The sequence below is a fragment of the Cebidichthys violaceus genome, unplaced genomic scaffold (assembly GCF_023349555.1).
Source record: "Cebidichthys violaceus isolate CVI_PGR_0920_01 unplaced genomic scaffold, fCebVio1.0.p SCAF_53, whole genome shotgun sequence".
Classification (NCBI taxonomy): domain Eukaryota; kingdom Metazoa; phylum Chordata; class Actinopteri; order Perciformes; family Stichaeidae; genus Cebidichthys; species Cebidichthys violaceus.
Genome location: NW_027176739.1, coordinates 697048 through 716760, shown reverse-complemented (window position 1 = coordinate 716760; position 19713 = coordinate 697048). Strand labels below are relative to the sequence as shown.

General features: G+C 34.9%; 1 protein-coding gene across 2 annotated transcripts; it reads right to left on the bottom strand.

Annotated features, from left to right (window-relative positions):
* Window positions 1–7676: 7676 nt before the first annotated feature.
* LOC137888334 (P2R1A-PPP2R2A-interacting phosphatase regulator 1) lies at window positions 7677–18559 on the bottom strand. 2 transcript variants are annotated; one of them, XM_068731717.1, is made up of 9 exons: window positions 17941–18559; window positions 17462–17546; window positions 17231–17287; window positions 16610–16653; window positions 16292–16349; window positions 15675–15739; window positions 15384–15439; window positions 14420–14504; window positions 7677–14336 (listed from the first exon to the last, which is right to left on the bottom strand). In XM_068731717.1, exons 1-9 carry the CDS (start codon window positions 18039–18041, stop codon window positions 14213–14215), a joined length of 675 nt encoding a protein of 224 aa, XP_068587818.1. In that variant the 5' UTR covers window positions 18042–18559; the 3' UTR covers window positions 7677–14212. The 2 variants fall into 2 exon arrangements, with proteins under 2 accessions (XP_068587818.1, XP_068587817.1); XM_068731716.1 differs by lacking the exons at window positions 7677–14336; window positions 14420–14504 and having other exon boundaries at window positions 15158–15439.
* Between the last annotated feature and the right edge of the window lie 1154 nt (window positions 18560–19713).

Here is a 19713-nt window from a genome sequence, read left to right as displayed (position 1 = left end):
CATGTCGAAAAAAGTCACAGTATAGCATGTCAAAAAAGTCATAGTATAGCATGTCGAAAAAAGTAATAGTATGGCATGTTGAAAAAAGTCATAGTATAACATGTCGAAAAAAGTCACAGTATAGCATGTCAAAAAAGTCATAGTATAGCATGTCGAAAAAAGTCATAATATAGCTCGTCAAAAAAAGTCACAGTATAGCATGTCAAAAAAGTCATCGTATAGCATGTTGAAAAAAGTCATAATATAGCATGTTGAAAAAAGTCATAGTATAGCATGTCAAAAAAAGTCACAGTATAACATGTCGAAAAGTCATAGTATAGTATGTCGAAAAAAGTCACAGTATAACATGTCGAAAAAAGTCATAGTATAACATGTCGAAAAAAGTCATAGTATATAGCATGTCAAAAAAAGTCATAGTATAGCATATCAAAAAAAGTCATAGTATGTCAAAAAAATCATAGTATGGCATGTTGAAAAAAGTCATACTATAGCACGTTGAAAAAAGTCATATTATAGCATGTCGAAAAAAGTCATAGTATAGCATGTCGAAAAAAGTCATAAAATAACATGTCAAAAAATGTCATAGTATAACATGTTGAAAAAAGTCATAGTATAGCATGTCGAAAAAAGTCATAGTATAGCATGTCGAAAAAAGTCATAGTATAACATGTCGAAAAAAGTCATAAAATAACATGTCGAAAAAAGTCATAGTATAGCATGTTGAAAAAAATCATAAAATAACATTTCGAAAAAAGTCATAGTATAGCATGTTGAAAAAAGTCATAATATAATATGTCGAAAAAAGTCATACTATAGCATGTTGAAAAGTCATATTATAGCATGTCGAAATTAGTCATAGTATAGCATGTTGAAAAAAGTCATAGTATAACATGTCAAAAAAAGTCATAGTAAAGCATGTCAAAAAAGTCATAGAATAGCATGTCGAAAAATCATAATATAGCATGTCAAAAAAAGTCATAATATAGCATGTCGAAAAAGGTCATAGTATAGCATGTCGAAGTCATAATATAGTATGTCGGAAAAAGTCATAGTATAGCATGTCAAAAAAAGTCATAATATAGCTCGTCGAAAAAAGTCACAGTATAGCATGTCAAAAAAGTCATAGTATAGCACGTCGAAAAAGTCATAGTATAGCATGTCGAAAAAGTCATAGTATAGCATGTCAAAAAAAGTCATAATACAGCTCGTCGAAAAAAGTCACAGTATAGCATGTCAAAAAAGTCACAGTATAGCATGTCAAAATAGTCATAGCATTACATGTCGAAAAAAGTCATAGTATAACATGTCGAAAAAAGTAATAATATAACATGTCAAAAAAAGTCATAAAATAACATGTCGAAAAAAGTCATAGTATAGCATGTCGAAAAGTCATAGTATAACATGTCGAAAAAAGTTATAGTATAACATGTCGAAAAAAGTAATAATATAACATGTCAAAAAAAGTCATAAAATAACATGTCGAAAAAAGTCATAGTATAGCATGTCGAAAAGTCATAGTATAACATGTCGAAAAGTCATAGTATAGTATGTCGAAAAAAGTCATAATATAGCATGTCGAAAAAAGTCATAGTATAGCATGTTGAAAAAAGTCATAATATAGCATGTCGAAAAAAGTCATAGTATAGCATGTCGAAAAAAGTCATAATATAGCATGTCGAAAAGTCATAGTATAGCATGTCGAAATGTCATAATATAGCATGTCATAAAGTCATAGTATAACATGTCGAAAAAAGTCATAGTATAGCATGTCGAAAAAAATCATAGTATAGCATATCAAAAAAAGTCGTAGTATAACATGTTGAAAAAAGTCGTAGTATAACATGTTGAAAAAAGTCATAGCATTACATGTCGAAAAAAGTCATAGTATAACATGTCGAAAAAAGTAATAATATAACATGTCGAAAAAAGTCATAATATAGCATGTCGAAAAAAGTCATAGTATAACATGTCGAAAAAAGTAATAATATAACATGTCGAAAAAAGTAATAATATAACATGTCAAAAAAAGTCATAGTATAACATGTCGAAAAAAGTCATAGTATGTTGAAAAAAGTCATATTATCGCATGTCAAAAAAAGTCATAGTATAACATGTTGAAAAGTCATAATATAGCTCGTCAAAAAGTCACAGTATAGCATGTCGAAAAAAGTCATAGTATAACATGTTGAAAAGTCATAATATAGCTCGTCAAAAAGTCACAGTATAGCATGTCGAAAAAAGTCATAGTATGTCAAAAAAGTAATAGGATGGCATGATGAAAAAAGTTATAGTATAACATGTCGAAAAAAGTCATAGTATAGCATGTCGAAAAAAGTCATAGTATAGCATGTCGAAAAAAGTAATAGTATGGCATGTTGAAAAAAGTCATAGTATAACATGTCGAAAAAAGTCACAGTATAACATGTCAAAAAAGTCATAGTATAGCATGTCGAAAAAAGTCATAATATAGCATGTCAAAAAAGTCATCGTATAGCATGTCGAAAAAAGTCATAATATAGCATGTCGAAAAAAGTCATAGTATAGCATGTCAAAAAAAGTCATAGTATAACATGTCGAAAAGTCATAGTATAGTATGTTCAAAAAAGTCACAGTATAACATGTCGAAAAAAGTCATAGTATAACATGTCGAAAAAAGTCATAGTATATAGCATGTCGAAAAAAGTCATAGTATAGCATATCAAAAAAAGTCGTAGTATAACATGTCAAAAAAAGTCATAGTATGTCAAAAAAATCATAGTATGGCATGTTGAAAAAAGTCATACTATAGCATGTTGAAAAAAGTCATATTATAGCATGTCGAAAAGAGTCATAGTATAACATGTCGAAAAAAGTAATATAACATGTCAAAAAAAGTCATAGTATAGTATGTCAAAAAAAGTCATAGTATGTCAAAAAAATCATAGTATGGCATGTTGAAAAAAGTCATACTATAGCATGTTGAAAAAAGTCATATTATAGCATGTCGAAAAGAGTCATAGTATAGCATGTTGAAAAGTCATATTATAGCATGTCGAAATTAGTCATAGTATAGCATGTCGAAAAAAGTCATAAAATAACATGTCAAAAAATGTCATAGTATAACATGTTGAAAAAAGTCATAGTATAGCATGTCGAAAAAAGTCATAGTATAACATGTTGAAAAGTCATATTATAGCATGTCGAAATTAGTCATAGTATAGCATGTTGAAAAAAGTCATAGTATAACATGTCAAAAAAAGTCATAGTATAGCATGTCAAAAAAGTCATAGTATAGCATGTCGAAAAGTCATAATATAGCATGTCGAAAAAAAGTCATAATATAGCATGTCGAAGTCATAATATAGTATGTCGAAAAAAGTCATAGTATAGCATGTTGAAAAAAGTCATAGTATAACATGTCAAAAAGTCATAGTATAGTATGTCGAAAAAAGTCATCGTATAACATGTCGAAAAAAGTCATAGTATAACATGTCGAAAAAAGTCATAGTATAACATGTCGAAAAAAGTCATAAAATAACATGTCGAAAAAAGTCATAGTATAGCATGTTGAAAAAAGTCATAATATAACATGTCGAAAAAAGTCATACTATAGCATGTTGAAAAAAGTCATATTATAGCATGTCGAAAAAAGTCATAATATAACATGTCAAAAAAAGTCATACTATAGCATGTTGAAAAGTCATATTATAGCATGTCGAAAAAAGTCATAGTATAGCATGTCAAAAAAAGTCATAAAATAACATGTCGAAAAATGTCATAGTATAACATGTTGAAAAAAGTCATAGTATAACATGTCGAAAAAAGTCATAGTATAGCATGTCATAAAAAGTCATAAAATAACATGTCGAAAAAAAAGTCATAGTATAGCATGTCAAAAAAGTCATAGTATAACATGTCGAAAAGTCATAGTATAACATGTCGAAAAAAGTCATAAAATAACATGTCGAAAAAAGTCATAGTATAGCATGTTGAAAAAAGTCATAATATAACATGTCAAAAAAAGTCATACTATAGCATGTTGAAAAAAGTTATAGTATAACATGTCGAAAAAAGTCATAGTATAGCATGTCGAAAAAAGTCATAGTATAGCATGTTGAAAAAAGTTATAGTATAACATGTCGAAAAAAGTCATAGTATAACATGTCGAAAAAAGTCATAGTATAGCATGTCGAAAAAAGTCATAGTATGGCATGTTGAAAAAAGGCATAGTATAACATGTTGAAACAAGTCATAGTATAACATGTCGAAAAAAGTGACAGTATAGCATGTCAAAAAAGTCATAGTATAGCATGTCGAAAAAGTCATAGTATAGCATGTCGAAAAAAGTCATAATTTAGCATGTCGAAAAAAGTCATAATATAGGTCGTCAAAAAAAGTCACAGTATAGCATGTCAAAAAAGTCACAGTATAGCATGTCGAAAAAAGTCGTAGTATAACATGTTGAAAAAAGTCGTAGTATAGCATGTCAAAAAAAGGCATAGTATAACATGTCGAAAAGTCATAGTATAACATGTCGAAAAAAGTAATAATATAACATGTCGAAAAAAGTCATAGTATAACATGTCGAAAAAAGTCATATAACATGTCAAAAAAAGTCATAGTATAGTATGTCAAAAAAAGTCATAGTATGTCAAAAAAAATCATAGTATGGCATGTTGAAAAAAGTCATACTATAGCATGTTGAAAAAAGTCATATTATAGCATGTCAAAAAAAGTCATAGTATAACATGTCGAAAAAAGTAATAATATAACATGTCGAAAAAAGTCATAGTATAACATGTCGAAAAAAGTCATAGTATAGTATGTCAAAAAAAGTCATAGTATGTCAAAAAAGTCATAGTATGGCATGTTGAAAAAAGTTATAGTATAACATGTCGAAAAAAGTCATAGTATAGCATGTCGAAAAAAGTCATAGTATAGCATGTCAAAAAAAGTAATAGTATGGCATGTTGAAAAAAGGCATAGTATAACATGTTGAAACAAGTCATAGTATAACATGTCGAAAAATGTCACAGTATAGCATGTCAAAAAAGTCATAGTATAGCATGTCGAAAAAGTCATAGTATAGCATGTCGAAAAAGTCATAGTATAGCATGTCGAAAAAAGTCACAGTATAGCATGTCAAAAAAGTCATAGTATAGCATGTCGAAAAAAGTAATAGTATGGCATGTTGAAAAAAGGCATAGTATAACATGTTGAAACAAGTCATAGTATAACATGTCGAAAAATGTCACAGTATAGCATGTCAAAAAAGTCATAGTATAGCATGTCGAAAAAGTCATAGTATAGCATGTCGAAAAAGTCATAGTATAGCATGTCGAAAAAAGTCACAGTATAGCATGTCAAAAAAGTCATAATATAGCTCGTCGAATAAAGTCACAGTATAGCATGTCAAAAAAGTCATAGTATAACATGTCGAAAAGTCATAGTATAGTATGTCGAAAAAAGCCATAGTATAACATGTCGAAAAAAGTCATAGTATAACATGTCGAAAAAAGTCATAAAATAACATGTCGAAAAAAGTCATAGTATAGCATGTTGAAAAAAGTCATAATATAACATGTCAAAAAAAGTCATACTATAGCATGTTGAAAAAAGTTATAGTATAACATGTCGAAAAAAGTCATAGTATAGCATGTCGAAAAAAGTCATAGTATAGCATGTCGAAAAAAGTAATAGTATGGCATGTTGAAAAAAGGCATAGTATAACATGTTGAAACAAGTCATAGTATAACATGTCGAAAAAAGTCACAGTATAGCATGTCAAAAAAAGTCACAGTATAGCATGTCAAAAAAGTCACAGTATAGCATGTCGAAAAAAGTCATAGTATAACATGTTGAAAAAAGTCATAATATAACATGTCGAAAAAAGTCATAGTATATAGCATGTCGAAAAGTCATAGTATAGCATATCAAAAAAAGTCATAGTATAACATGTTGAAAAAAGTCGTAGTATAGCATGTCGAAAAAAGGCATAGTATAACATGTCGAAAAGTCATAGTATAACATGTCGAAAAAAGTAATAATATAACATGTCGAAAAAAGTCATAGTATAACATGTCGAAAAAAGTAATATAACATGTAAAAAAAAGTCATAGTATAGTATGTCAAAAAAAGTCATAGTATGTCAAAAAAATCATAGTATGGCATGTTGAAAAAAGTCATACTATAGCATGTTGAAAAAAGTCATATTATAGCATGTCGAAAAAAGTCATAGTATAACATGTCGAAAAAAGTCATAGTATAGTATGTCAAAAAAAGTCATAGTATGTCAAAAAAGTCATAGTATGGCATGTTGAAAAAAGTTATAGTATAACATGTCGAAAAAAGTCATAGTATAGCATGTCAAAAAAAGTCATAGTATAGCATGTCGAAAAAAGTAATAGTATGGCATGTTGAAAAAAGGCATAGTATAACATGTCGAAAAATGTCACAGTATAGCATGTCAAAAAAGTCATAGTATAGCATGTCGAAAAAGTCATAGTATAGCATGTCGAAAAAGTCATAGTATAGCATGTCGAAAAAAGTCACAGTATAGCATGTCAAAAAAGTCACAGTATAGCATGTCAAAAAAGTCATAGTATAGCATGTCAAAAAAGTCATAGTATAGCATGTCGAAAAAAGTCATAGTATAACATGTCGAAAAAAGTAATAATATAACATGTCGAAAAAAGTCATAATATAACATGTCGAAAAAAGTCATAGTATAGCATATCGAAAAAAGTCGCAGTATAACATGTTGAAAAAAGTCATAGCATTACATGCCGAAAAAAGTCATAGTATAGTATGTCGAAAAAAGTCATAGTATGTCAAAAAAAGTCATAGTATGGCATGTTGAAAAAGTCATAGTATAGTTTGTCAAAAAAAGTCATAGTATAGCATGTCAAAAAAGTCATAGTATAGTTTGTCGAAAAAAGTCACAGTATAACATGTCGAAAAAAGTCATAGGATAGCATGTTGAAAAAAGTCATAGTATGGCATGTTGAAAAAAGTCATAGTATAACATGTTGAAACAAGTCATAGTATAACATGTCGAAAAAAGTCATAGTATAGCATGTCAAAAAAGTCATAGTATAGTATGTCTAAAAAAGTCATAAAATAACATGTCGAAAAAAGTCATAGTATAACATTTCGAAAAAAGTCATAGTATAGTATGTTGAAAAAAGTCATAAAAAAAAGTCAGTTCCCTCTCCATTCCAGACGTTTGTGCTAAATTTGACAAAATTCCTTCGAGGCGTTCCCGCTTTTGGAGCCATCAAAAGTTATGGTTCAGTATGCCATAAAAAATGTTGTTTAAAAAATTTGAAGTATACCCTTTCATAAAAAAAGCCTGAGGACAAGAAGAGAGGACACAATAAGAAATCAGTTTGTAATTTGACGGCACAAAACTACAAAAATATGAGCAGAGACATTTAGGAACTATGGTTCAATAACACAATCTGTTTCTGATCAGAAGAGAAAAAGTAACACATTTTCTGATACGATACAGATTTTATTGAGTTTTCATATACAATATAATATATATATATATATATATATATATATATATATATATATATATATATATATATATATATATATATATATATAGTGTGTAGATTTATTGTTTCCACTAAAACCAGAAAGTCATTCTGCGTCATTTTACAGCGATGAAATCCTCAGAAGGGAATAAACACTTGAATATAGACTTTTATTTTACAGTTGCATAAAAATACATCATCTCATTCGTCGAGAATTTGTCCAAAACAAAAACAAAAAGAACAGAAAGAAATGAACTATCTACATTTCGAAAATACTTGTGTGAATGTTTTCATAGATGTGCTTTTAGTTCCCTTTATCATGTGGATTTAAACTCTAGCAGCCCTTTTTTTAAAAGTCGTATCTCACTCTGGTGGATCTGCGTCATTTTTCAGCACTTCGACTTTTGACCCAAAAATAAGCTTTTCTGCTTTTTAAAACAAAACAAATTATTTTATTTTTTTTTGCTTGACATGTATTAATTTTAAAGTGCTAAAAGTTTTAATCTAAAAAACTAAATCTTTCGTTGATCAAACTTTCACAGCTTAAAAAAAACATAACAACCTCACAGAAGTTTTACATTTTGATAAAAGTCTGTTGTAATAAGGCTACAGCCAGCAACTGGTTAGCTTAGCATAAGGTCTGGAAATGGGGAGTAGATTTTTCTTTTTTAAGCATTCTGAAGTGTAATCATAAAGTTTAATTCTTAGGAGTTTGGTAAACAGAGAGAGGATGAACATGAAGCACTTTCCTCACAATCTCGTAGTAAAAATTGTTGCTAAATAAATCTGTCCGATACCAGTATATGAAACTCCTAATTTTGCACCCTAAAAATGCTGGATCAGGGTATCGGCGAGTACGTTACCATATCATTTATGGTATGATCGCTACTGCACATGTGCAAACTACTACCACACACCTAATGCTAAACGCTCTCATGCGCACTATTTATTTTCCTGTGATAACGCTACATTTTGAACAACAAATCAGTGTTGAAATCAGCAGGAGCAGAGCTAGTTAACGATAGCCGTTAGTAGCCGTTGAGCCGCACAGTCCTTCTTGGCTAATTAACGGAGCTAACAGCTAACGTTAACGGAGGTTGCATTGAGTCACATTATGATCAATCAAATGTTATCTGGTAAAATTTAGTTTTTGGTGATAAACTTGAATAAATCCAGTAGTTTGAAGGAAATTATGCATTTATTTTTTCTTTTAACACACCGGTAACGAATTGGTCATGGGATCGGATCATCTCTAATTATCCGTATCAAGACCTCTTGAATTAGACATTTTAATCTTGACTGCTTTAAGAAATAAATCTAAGCAACCTTTTTTAAATCGAGATCTTGAAATCACTGATTTCTGATTGTGAGAAAAAATAAATGACAAATGTTTGTAAGCGTTGAAGCCCTTCAGTTAAGATTATTTTCCAAACATCTATCATGGTCTTAATGGAGCGGATGGAGATCTCAGTTGTCACTTTAAGCCTCCATATAATTTAATGGGTGAGTTATATAAAAACGTACAGTTGTCAAGAACGGGGATATTAGCTGTAGAGACCAAATACGTTTTTTTTTACTCGCTTTTTGGGGACCAGCCTTAAAAGACCATTTCAGGAACGGCAGTTTTTCGCAAATTCTGCATTGGCTTCATTTTCAGTGCTGAGAAACCACCGCGATTAAAAATTTTACCAGAGTGAAATATCGCTTTAATACTGAAACGTTGACGGGTTACTCGCTACAGACACGACAAACAGATTTACACAAAACACAAAGGACGCACTTCATTGAGGAAAATACAACAAACGTAAGAATGTTCAGATTCCAACAGAAAGCTTTAACTTGTATAATGATACACAAATAAAAGATAAAAAATAAAGACGTTTATGAACATACGATATGAAGTTGCTTTTTGAGAAAGTGTCAACGACGTTAAAGTCATCACAATTAAAAGACAATTCCAGCGTGTTTGGAGGTTTTTCTTGTAATTTTCTAAACCAGTTTTCAGTGTTGTCAGAGGATGAGCCATGGTGTTACTTAGGTCAAATGAATGTAGATATTATTATATACACATATGCCAGTCAATTATCAGTACATTTTCTATCTTATTTATTGCTGCAGTTAATTGTTTTTAAAACATTTAGTCTATAAAATTATAAAAGACATGTTATGTATGTTGGCTAATCAATACCAAAATGTTTGAAGTAATTCAAATTTAATTAAAATACAGAACGCTGCCAAGTTTAATTTTATACTTTAAAAAGTACCGCACACAATGCATCTTGGTCAAATAAGTTGTGTTGAACTTATTTGGCCTAAAAACAACAACAAAAAACATCCTAATTGTTCCCTAATACGGTGGCCATTTTAGGAAATCTCAGGCCTGTCAGACTCCAGTAACGTTAGCATTTTAGCAAGAGCGTAGCAACACAGCTATGGTTAGCATTCATGTTAACGCCTTTCGTTCATCGTGTAAAATGTAGTTAGTAATCAGTGATTTGGCTGCAGCTTTTTCTCCAAACTACCGTTAGCATTGTAACATCATAACACTTTAATGTTATATGCTAACTGCTAGCGTTTACCGTATTACGCTAACGTTGCCAACATGAAACGGGAGATGAGCAAAACCTCCAATCGCACTGGAAACGTCCGTTAAATGATAAAAATGATTTGAGCCCTAAGACACTTCTGGGAGATGACGGAACACTTTAAACAACATTTAAAAAGGACAATAAAACCAAGAGAGGAAACCCAAAAGGACATAAAGGACAAACACACACTAATGAATACTGTTCTTCTTATTTTACAGCTATTGTAAGATTGTTTTCTTACAAAACTTTCAATTTGTTGAAGAATTTTTGGCTTAAAAACATTCTTTGAAGCAGACTCCACATCACATTTTTGACCCATCTACATATTTCATGTTTCTCTCCTCATACTCACAACCAGTATGGGATGATGGTGAGTGTGCAAAGTTAAAGATAATAAACAGAAGATTACCTTAAAGCTACAGTTTGTGTCTAAACAACTAAATGATTTTGGCAGCGTGTTGTTACCTCAGAGAAAAGTCTATCCTGCTTCGTGCCAGTTCAAAGTCTGGAAAAAACATCGTCCCAAACGTCTTTAAAGCTCATCTTAAATTAATCTCTCTACAGGTCTTTGATGTTAAAAACTGTAAATTGCAGATGATTATCACAGTGATGTCTCGACATCGATGTTACGATATTTAATTAAGTATTCAAAATGGCTTGTTGTAGTCAAATTTAATTAAGTTTTAAGGTTTTAACACAATTTCGAGGAAAAATGATAAAGACAAATATAATTTTTCTTCTTAAAACTTAAAATGAGATTCTTGTACTTTTGACAAATTCGGCTTCTTTTGTTTGATGAGAAAAGCGGTTTTGTAAAAAATATGTTTAAAATGTATGTTTCTCAATGTAAGAAATAAAAATATATATTTTGGTATTGGTACCAAGACTCAAGTATCGCAGCAGTATCAAAGAAACAAACCCCAAATATCTCTCGAGGAGTTTTACGTTGCTCTCGACGTTTTAAAGCTAAACTGAGCACAATGTCCAAACAACAACTGATCCGAACTGGAACTGATCTAGACTTTGAGTGCATTCCACAGAAACAGGATAGACTCACAGAGACGGCAACAAATCACGAAATAAGCAGGAAAGACAGAGAAAGCATCAAAAACGTGACAGCATTTCTTACATGATGATGCGTTACCCATCATGCAACAAAAAAAAAAAAAAAGATTAAAGTTGTTTGACTAGAACTGTGCAAAGTTGTGACAACAGAAAATATGACGTCATGTCATTGAAAAAAAAGCTCTGGAAACATTGTTTTTGTTGAAACAGCTGAATGAGCAGCGGGAGGGTGGGGGGGGGGGTGAAGACTCTAAAAACAGACTTGATGTACAAACGGATCTCACAGGTGATCATAAAACAGCTACCTGTCAACCATGGGAAGTAAAGTCTCTCAGATCTGATGTTTCTATCGACACACGTGAGGAAAAACAACCTCCTCCAAAATATGACGACGTGTTGAGGCACAATGATGAGTGAGCCCGAGTACAAAACTGTACAATACTGTGCAAGTGCAAAAGTTGGAAGCAGAACCCTCACCTCTGAGCTCTGGTGAGACGGCTACATGCATCTGTGACTAAATAAATAGTCAATGTCTGACGAAGACATATTAAAAATAGAACATTAACATAACCGTCACAAATCCACATCGGTGAATTCTTGGTTATTATTAGAGTAATATTTTTGAAGGATGAATGTTGTTTGTGCAAATCTGGTGACTAATGTGGCCACAACTTCAATGTTTATGGAGCCTCTAAGGGGACAGATGTTTCAGGAGTTTCTGACAAACGGCAGAAAGTTGACTTGATTATGTCCGATCAGGAGCTCCATAAATTTAGGAATGAACCCTTTAAAACATGAACAGGACCACCTCGAGCTGGGCGATATGGATGACATTATTATTACAACATTAACACAGATGTTTTCAGCTGGCAAATACGTGCAAAATCGCATCAAATAAACTGACATTCCAAAACAAATAGCCGTGAATCAAACAAGTTTGTTTCCGATCACAGTTTGCACAAAAACAAATCTGCAGAACGATAATATAAGTTGATATCTTCACAATATGACTCAAGTGAAATGTGATATTGAATTATTGCCCAGCTCTAGGATTACAAAGTGATGAATTGTTAATATAGGCGCACTTCTTCAAAGTGCAATAAAGAAAGAATCCAGGTGTCAACACCAGAACGGAGAACGGGTCTTTAAAAACGGTATACGATTGTCAGACTTCTGTCTCTAAACCTTTTCCAGAACAAGTACGATAGATATGTTAGAGAGAGAAACCAGAATGATTACGGACTGGTTTTGTGAAACAGAAAGTAATAAAACAGATTTTATGGGGATTTCTGCCTCAATCAAACCGTCTTTAACCAATCGGCTCCTTCATGAACGTCCGCGTGGATGATTTCAAGTACAAAAGACTGAAGTCGGTCATAGAGAATGAAAAGTACAAGTATAAATGCACCTTTAAGAGGGAAGAGCGCCGTCGCTTCCTGCAGATTCAATATGTACAATCAAACCATGCAGGCTGAAGAACAAGTGAGCACATATCAGCTGCTCCGACTGTCAATATTCACATATAGATACACTATTAACAAACAGACGTGGCGCCGCAGAACACCAGCTCTTCACGCTTCTACTCACTTCTAAACGTCCGGCCAAAGTTTATCAAACCGTAGACAATTTAGTTTCTTCTGGTAAAACCAGAGAGCTTCAGTCAGCGCGACTCAGCCCAGACAGACAACTAAAACTTTTCTTTAAAACACAAAAGTCTTAGGCTTCAATGACTGAAACTGTTTGTCCAGTGGCTGAAGTTCACGTTTGACTCTGGTTTAGCTGGTCTGGGCTCAAACACAAAACATTTCATGTGGTTTTTGGCCTGGGACTAAGATTGTTTCATTGGATCTATTTATCATATTTAGTCATTTGTTTAAAATATGCTAAATTCATCATCTTCAACAGATGAGCTAAATATCTACAAAATCTGATGCACAATAGGTGCATAACCTCGGTTCACGGACTGATTAAGTGCTGGGAGAGTCCAGATGTTACTCCAGAGATCCGTCAGTCATGAACGCTCATGACTTTGGCTTCGAGACCGTGTCTGAATAAATCCTTCCTACGTCTTCCCGATTCCTCCAGGACATCGAGCAGCTGAAGGCCTCCTGGATCACCGACGGTGGAACCAAAACGTTCCTGAAGTGCCTTGGACTCCTTCAGAGAGACGATTCTGATCGTCTCAAAGCATTTTTTTTTTGTTACGCCTTGATTACAACTCAAGACCTTATTAGAACCTCTTCAGAAGATCTGGAACTTCATCATTTGATTGGTCAGATTGGACTCGGCGCCGCATCCAATGGGCGGCCGTCCGAGAAGCAGCGTGGTGAACCGTGTCCCGGTTCTTAGGCTCCGACCTCCTTCGACGTCCGCAGAAATAATCTGAGGGGAAATGTTTTTTCGACAACCGGGTGCTTCGTTCTTTCATTCTTGTTTCACAATTTTGTTTTAATTCCTCTCTGTAAGGAATCAGAAGCAGCCACGTAGAGAGTTTGGGAGGTGTCTGTTGCTCATCTGCTACCAAAAACCTGCTTCTGTTTAATCCGTTTGATTCCAGCCCGATGCCGACGACACAACCAGTGTGTCCTCAGTCTCCAAACGGTTCTTTGTGATCTCACGACGATGCTGATGACGAATCCTTTGTGGGTTAATCTGAGGGGAGAAGGTTAGTTCATCCTACGAGCTCATTGAGTGATGAAGAGGTGATTTTGTGTTAAATATCCAACCAGCCAGTAGAAACAGGTGGCGAACAGATCAGAAACTTCAATAAAGTTTTCCGTCTGATTCTTCAAAGCTGCAGAAAAATATCCAGGAATCCAAAAATAAAATACTTTCCACGACAACGATCTTCAACTTCCTGTGATTCTCCTGTCCGTCCAATGTGGTCGCAGGAAGAGGCGGGACTTACAGTGATGCTAGCAGATGATTGGAGCAGAAATAAGGTGCAATGGGGGGGGGGGGGGGGGATGTTCCTTTCAAGCTGCTGGTGGTCGGTCTGCACCCACAGTGTCAGGGTCGGGACTCTGGGCGAGTAGAGTTCTAATGTCCGGGGTGCTGGTGGGAGGTGAAGGGGGTGAAGGACGGGGGAGGAGAGAGAGACAGATTGCTGGACTGAGGGCTGACGCCTCCTGCAGGAGGGGAGTCCGCCGCCGCCTGAGACACACTGTGGGGGGGGGGAGAAGCTTTACTCGTGATTCTTTCTTTTATAATTTGGTACTAAAGTGCGTGTTTAAGGTCGATCCTCACCTGACAGTGTAGCTGCTGCGGTGGGCCGGATCTGTTACCCCAGCGACAAAAAGCTTCTTTGGGGGTCCGTCAGACTCCACCCCTCCTGAGAGGCAAAAGAGATTCACAATCGTACACATCAGAGGTCACTAACGAACGGAACTGCTTCTATTCGATGCATCCGTTGTTAATCGTCTCATGTGATGCTACTCAGTCAATCACATCGCTGCATTCCGATCGGCGGCGACAGAAAACAAAAGCTTTTAACATCGAGAACTCGTTCAACGTTCTTCACACGGGCCGTTTAAAACCGCTGCGTCTCAAACGTTCAGAGACCGAAATAGAACCATCGAAGACTTCAAGTTAGACCTTAAGACGTTCTGGACCTTTGCTTGAGGAAACTGTCTCTAACTGGATCTCTCTCACTTTTAATTGAATTCCTCTGGTTTAGATGATTATAAAGAAAAAGTATAAAAAATAAAACCTAATTGTGAGAAATCTTAGTTACACCAAATCCGTTAACGGATCCCATTCATGTCCTATGGAGAGCAAGAGAGTTGGCCGTGAGTCGAAGGACCATTACGGACCATAAAAACAATGTCGAAACACAAGTCGGTTGTACAGATTCCAGAGACGGAGCGGATTGGACGACAGAACGCGATGCTCACGTGTCACTTCCTGTGGCGATTCGTAGTGAGAGGACACGGAGAGTCTGAGTCAGTCAACAACATTTATTTATAAGTTGAACAATCACGTTGCTGTTAACTCGTTATTCAGAGGAGAACGATGCTTCTCTTGGGAGGTGGTGGAGAACAAAAACAGAGCAAACAGAGATGAAATATTGGACTTTCAAGGCTCTTAATGACTCGTCGTGTTGGTCCGTATTTGTGGGCGTCTAAAGAAGCAACTGTTTGCTCAACAAGCGCAACATAAAAGGTGATGTCAGCGATGTGTTTGAAGTAAATGTAGACACTGGAATCATTACCTTTCCTCTTGAGTGGAGTTAAAGCAGGCCACCTCACAGTGGCACTGACTGCCGGTCTGTTGGACAACAAAAACATGTACAAGTGTTATTTTTAACACACAACCTTCGTTTGACAAAGTATGGCCAGTAGGGGGCGACAAACGCCACGTCAAATACCAGAGAAGAAGAGTCTGAGCATGCTCAGTGAGCTTGTTTTACTTTGTTGTTTTATTAACAAATCAAACAATAAGTAGCAAATTATGAGGCTCCCAATAAATGATCTATAAAACCACAATCAGGGTTTGGGTTCACCTGAACCTCCTGGTGGGACTCGGGGAGGAGTTGGGCGTTGCACCGCTGTCCTGTGACTGGAACCACTGAAGAAGAAAAAACAGTAAAAACAGTCAGTCTGAACCATCTGGACTCACTGTAAACCCTCCGATCTGGACTCACTGTAAACCCTCCGATCTGGACTCACTGTAAACCCTCCGATCTGGACTCACTGTAAACCATCTGATCGAATTTAGTTTTACGTATTGGATCTGGACTCACTCTAAACCCTCTGATCTGGATTCAGTCTAAACAGTTTAATCTAGAGTCAGTCTAAACAGTTTGATCTGGATTCAGTCTAAACCCTCTGAGCTGGATTCAGTCTAAACAGTTTGATCTGAATTCAGTCTAAACCCTCTGAGCTGGATTCAGTCTAAACAGTTTGATCTGGATTCAGTCTAAACAGTTCGATCTGGATTCAGATCATAATCCAGAAACAACATCTTCTCGCTCTGATTGGTGGATGGGATTCCTCTAAACACTACATTACCCATGAGCCATAGCATTCTAGTAAAAAGTCCTATCTGACAGGAAGCACGACCAAAACCCGCCAGAATAAGAGCCAGGAGGTGAAGATAAGCCGGTGTGGAGGTGCTCACCACTGAGGCGTGGTTGTGCCACTGACTGACGGGAGGAACTGGGATCAGACTGGAAGCACTGCAGAGAAAAGAGAAGAGAAGATACCATCAAATACAATAATGTCAGATCATATATTATATAATATCAAATAATAGAGTATATTATATCCTATCCTAGAGCCACGCTGATCAGCTGATGCACTCTGTCTCTGTCTGTCTGTCTGTGAGAGAGAGAGAGAGAGAGAGAGAGAGAGAGAGAGAGAGAGAGAGAGAGAGAGAGAGAGTGTGTGTGTGTGTGTGTGTGTGTGTGTGTGTGAGTGTATGTGTGAGTGTGTGTACCTCAGTCTCTGCAGACTTCCTCTGAGTGTCATCATGTTCTCTTCCTGTCGTAAACACAAACAGCTGTTAATGAGCTCCATGTTGACCGTAGAACATGAAGACTTCTAAAGACACACGTTCTAAAGACACACGTTCTAAAGACACACGTTCTACAGACACACGTTCTACTGACACACGTTCTACTGACACACGTTCTACTGACACACGTTCTGCTGACACACGTTCTGCTGACACACGTTCTACTGACACACGTTCTACGTCTATGAAGGAGAACAAAGAACATTTATGTGATTCTGTCGTATCACATGTGAAAAATTTAAAAAACTTCAAACGACCTCTAATCCGTCTGAGTTGTTTGGACTCATTTCTATGAAGAAACTTTTAACTTAAACACTGTTATGATAAACTGAAGTCTCCATTAATACAGTTCATTGTTTAGTCTAATAATAATAATCATAATAATAATAAATCAGAGTGAATGTAAACACTAGAACGCGTCAATGAAATCAGAATTCAATCAGATTTTCTCTGAAGATTCGGAGGTCTGGTTCACATGTCGCTGTGAGTGAAGGAGAAGAAGAAGGAGGAGGAGGAGGAGGAGGAGAAGAGTGAACTCCTCACCTGCCTCTTGTGGTCGGGTCTGTCTCCGGTCAGAGAGAAAGGAGAGAGAGGGACGAGCTGGAGGGAAAGATGGAGGAAGGTCTGAACCATAACTACTATTATTAATAATATTAATATATTCACATTATAATAGTATTAATATTAATAATAATAATAATAATAATAATAATATTAATAATATAATAATATTTTATTATAATATTATTATTATATTATTACACAAACACGGACCTGTGAAGGGCAGCTAGGGTTGATGGACACACTGCTGCGTCTGTATCGAGCCGAAGACACTGGACTGAAGACAGTCATCCCATCACTGAGAGAGAGACAGAGACAGAGAGAGAGATAAAGATATATAACTAAAGTTTAACTGCACACATTAATGCTCCAGATTTAGGTTTTATATTCATTATTAAAGATATTTTTACTTTATTAAATTCTTCAGGCTTCCTTAAAATAAATGATGTTCAGTTATGATATAAATAGAGATGTACCGTTTAATAAACATGTAAAGTTGTAGTACTTTTAACTACTTAAATAACGTAATAATTACGTAATAATGTAAAGTATTTTCATCATAACATTTTAGGAATTCGTGTTTTTTGTACATAAAATCTGAATCAGTAAACTAATAAATAAAACGTATGGCTCCCTATAAACAAGGCACATTTAAGAGATGTATTGTTTTGAATGGGTGCAGTACCACTCACCTGACACTAGTGATCATGGGGGCGCTGTTCGATCTGCGGAGTGCCCCGCCCCCTGCCCCGCCAGCTGCGCCTGCGCACTGGTCCACTTCCATCCGTTCCATTACCCGTGGTCCGTAAGGCCCGGCGGTGGCGGTGGCAGCGCCAACAGCCGGCCTCCGACCTACTGACGGCGGCGTCCGGCTCTAACTCAAGCCCGGTAGAAGCCTGAACCTGCAGGCCTCTCAGCGAGCAGCGAAAAATAAGATGCGAACAAAAACACACTCGTGACAAAGTTTTTTTTTTTTTTTAATGGCGTCTCGTTAAAACTCCCCCGTCGGTCTTCGGCTCCACCTTGAAACTTTTTTTTAATTCCGAGTCCGCGTAGGTGACGTGACTTTTTAGGGATTAGCTGTTGAGCTAACTTGGGTTTGCAATACAAAAAAAACCCAAAAAAAACCCCCCTCCAGTCCAGAAGATCTAAAGCAGCTGCCCGAACAAGTCGCACCGGAGCCGGTCACATAGTCCTCGTGACACTCGGTCCACCGAGCAGACCTCCACAAGAGTCCCGGAAACACTGTAGAATTAACAGTTTGAAAGATTTTCACAACATAAGAGAGTCTCCTTGACTCAAATAGAGGTAGTTCACCAAACTGAGGAAACAGCGCCGCTCTGCGGTCACACGGAGCACTGCAGCGCGACGGGAGGAGTGAGAGAGTGAAGCAATCAAACCACTTTAATTAACTGTTTAATTAACGTTTCTCCTGTAAGGACTTAAACTCCTCATGTGGACGTTAACAGAACATTTAATAGAACCAATACAACACTTTGGTATCATATCTACATTTATTGTTTATGTTTTTATAATTGTTTTAATTATCTAATTTTATCCTTTTTTATTTGGAATTTGTTCATTTTAAATTGTTTAACCTTTTGTTTCTGTTTCTATTTTATTTATTTTTTCTGGAGAGTACTTTGTAATACTACATAAATGTGCGACGTAAATGCAGCTAGTAATAGTTTAAATATTTAATATTTAAATAGGTCAAACACATTAAGTATTTGTTTATGTAAAACTATTACAGGAAAAATAAATATTACATTTAAATAATTATTCCCTGGGAAGAAATAATGTCTGATCCTAACAATTAAAAGCATTATGCATTCATTGATTTATTAATAAATTCATAATTCTATCTATAAAATGTCAGAAAATGATGCTAAATGTTCATCAGTTGCAGATTATTAATAATCAACTGTGGTATAAATGAATTATTTGAACAGTGTATGAAAAATAAACAGCGCTACTCTGAAACTAGAGAAGTGATTAAAAGATAAAAGAATACGCTCAATAAAGAACATTCATAATTTATGTTTCACAGTAAATTGTGAAACGTGAGCATGGAAAGTTCACTATGAATAAAACTTCTTGGATTATAAGAAGAATAATAAAGTTGAGTCCAGAGGAGCTGTCAGATATTATATCATGAGAATATTATTATTATTATTGTTGTTATATTATTATAATTATATTATTATTATTTATAGTATTATTATATATTATTATTTATATTATTATATATTATATATATTATTATTATTATTGGGGTTTTCTTTGTTGTCGTAACACTAAACCGTCTGCTGTTCTCACAGAATCTTTAAATCCTCCATCTGCTTTGAATCGTCATCTACAAAAATGGTGAAAGGAGACACCGGGACGCTCTGTAACCCCTTCACTGCCTCCAGAGACCTGGACCAGACTAGAGACCAAAGACCAGAGACCAAAGACTAGAGACC

Coding starts and splice junctions, on each gene's coding strand:
- LOC137888334 (XM_068731716.1), bottom strand. CDS start 18,041: ATGGAACGGATGGAAGTGGACCAGTGCGCAGGCGCAGCTGGCGGGGCA. Junction 15,740..16,291: donor GGCACAACCACGCCTCAGTG/GTGAGCACCTCC, acceptor TTTCTTCTTCAG/TGGTTCCAGTCACAGGACAG. Junction 15,440..15,674: donor AGTCCCACCAGGAGGTTCAG/GTGAACCCAAAC, acceptor GTTGTCCAACAG/ACCGGCAGTCAGTGCCACTG.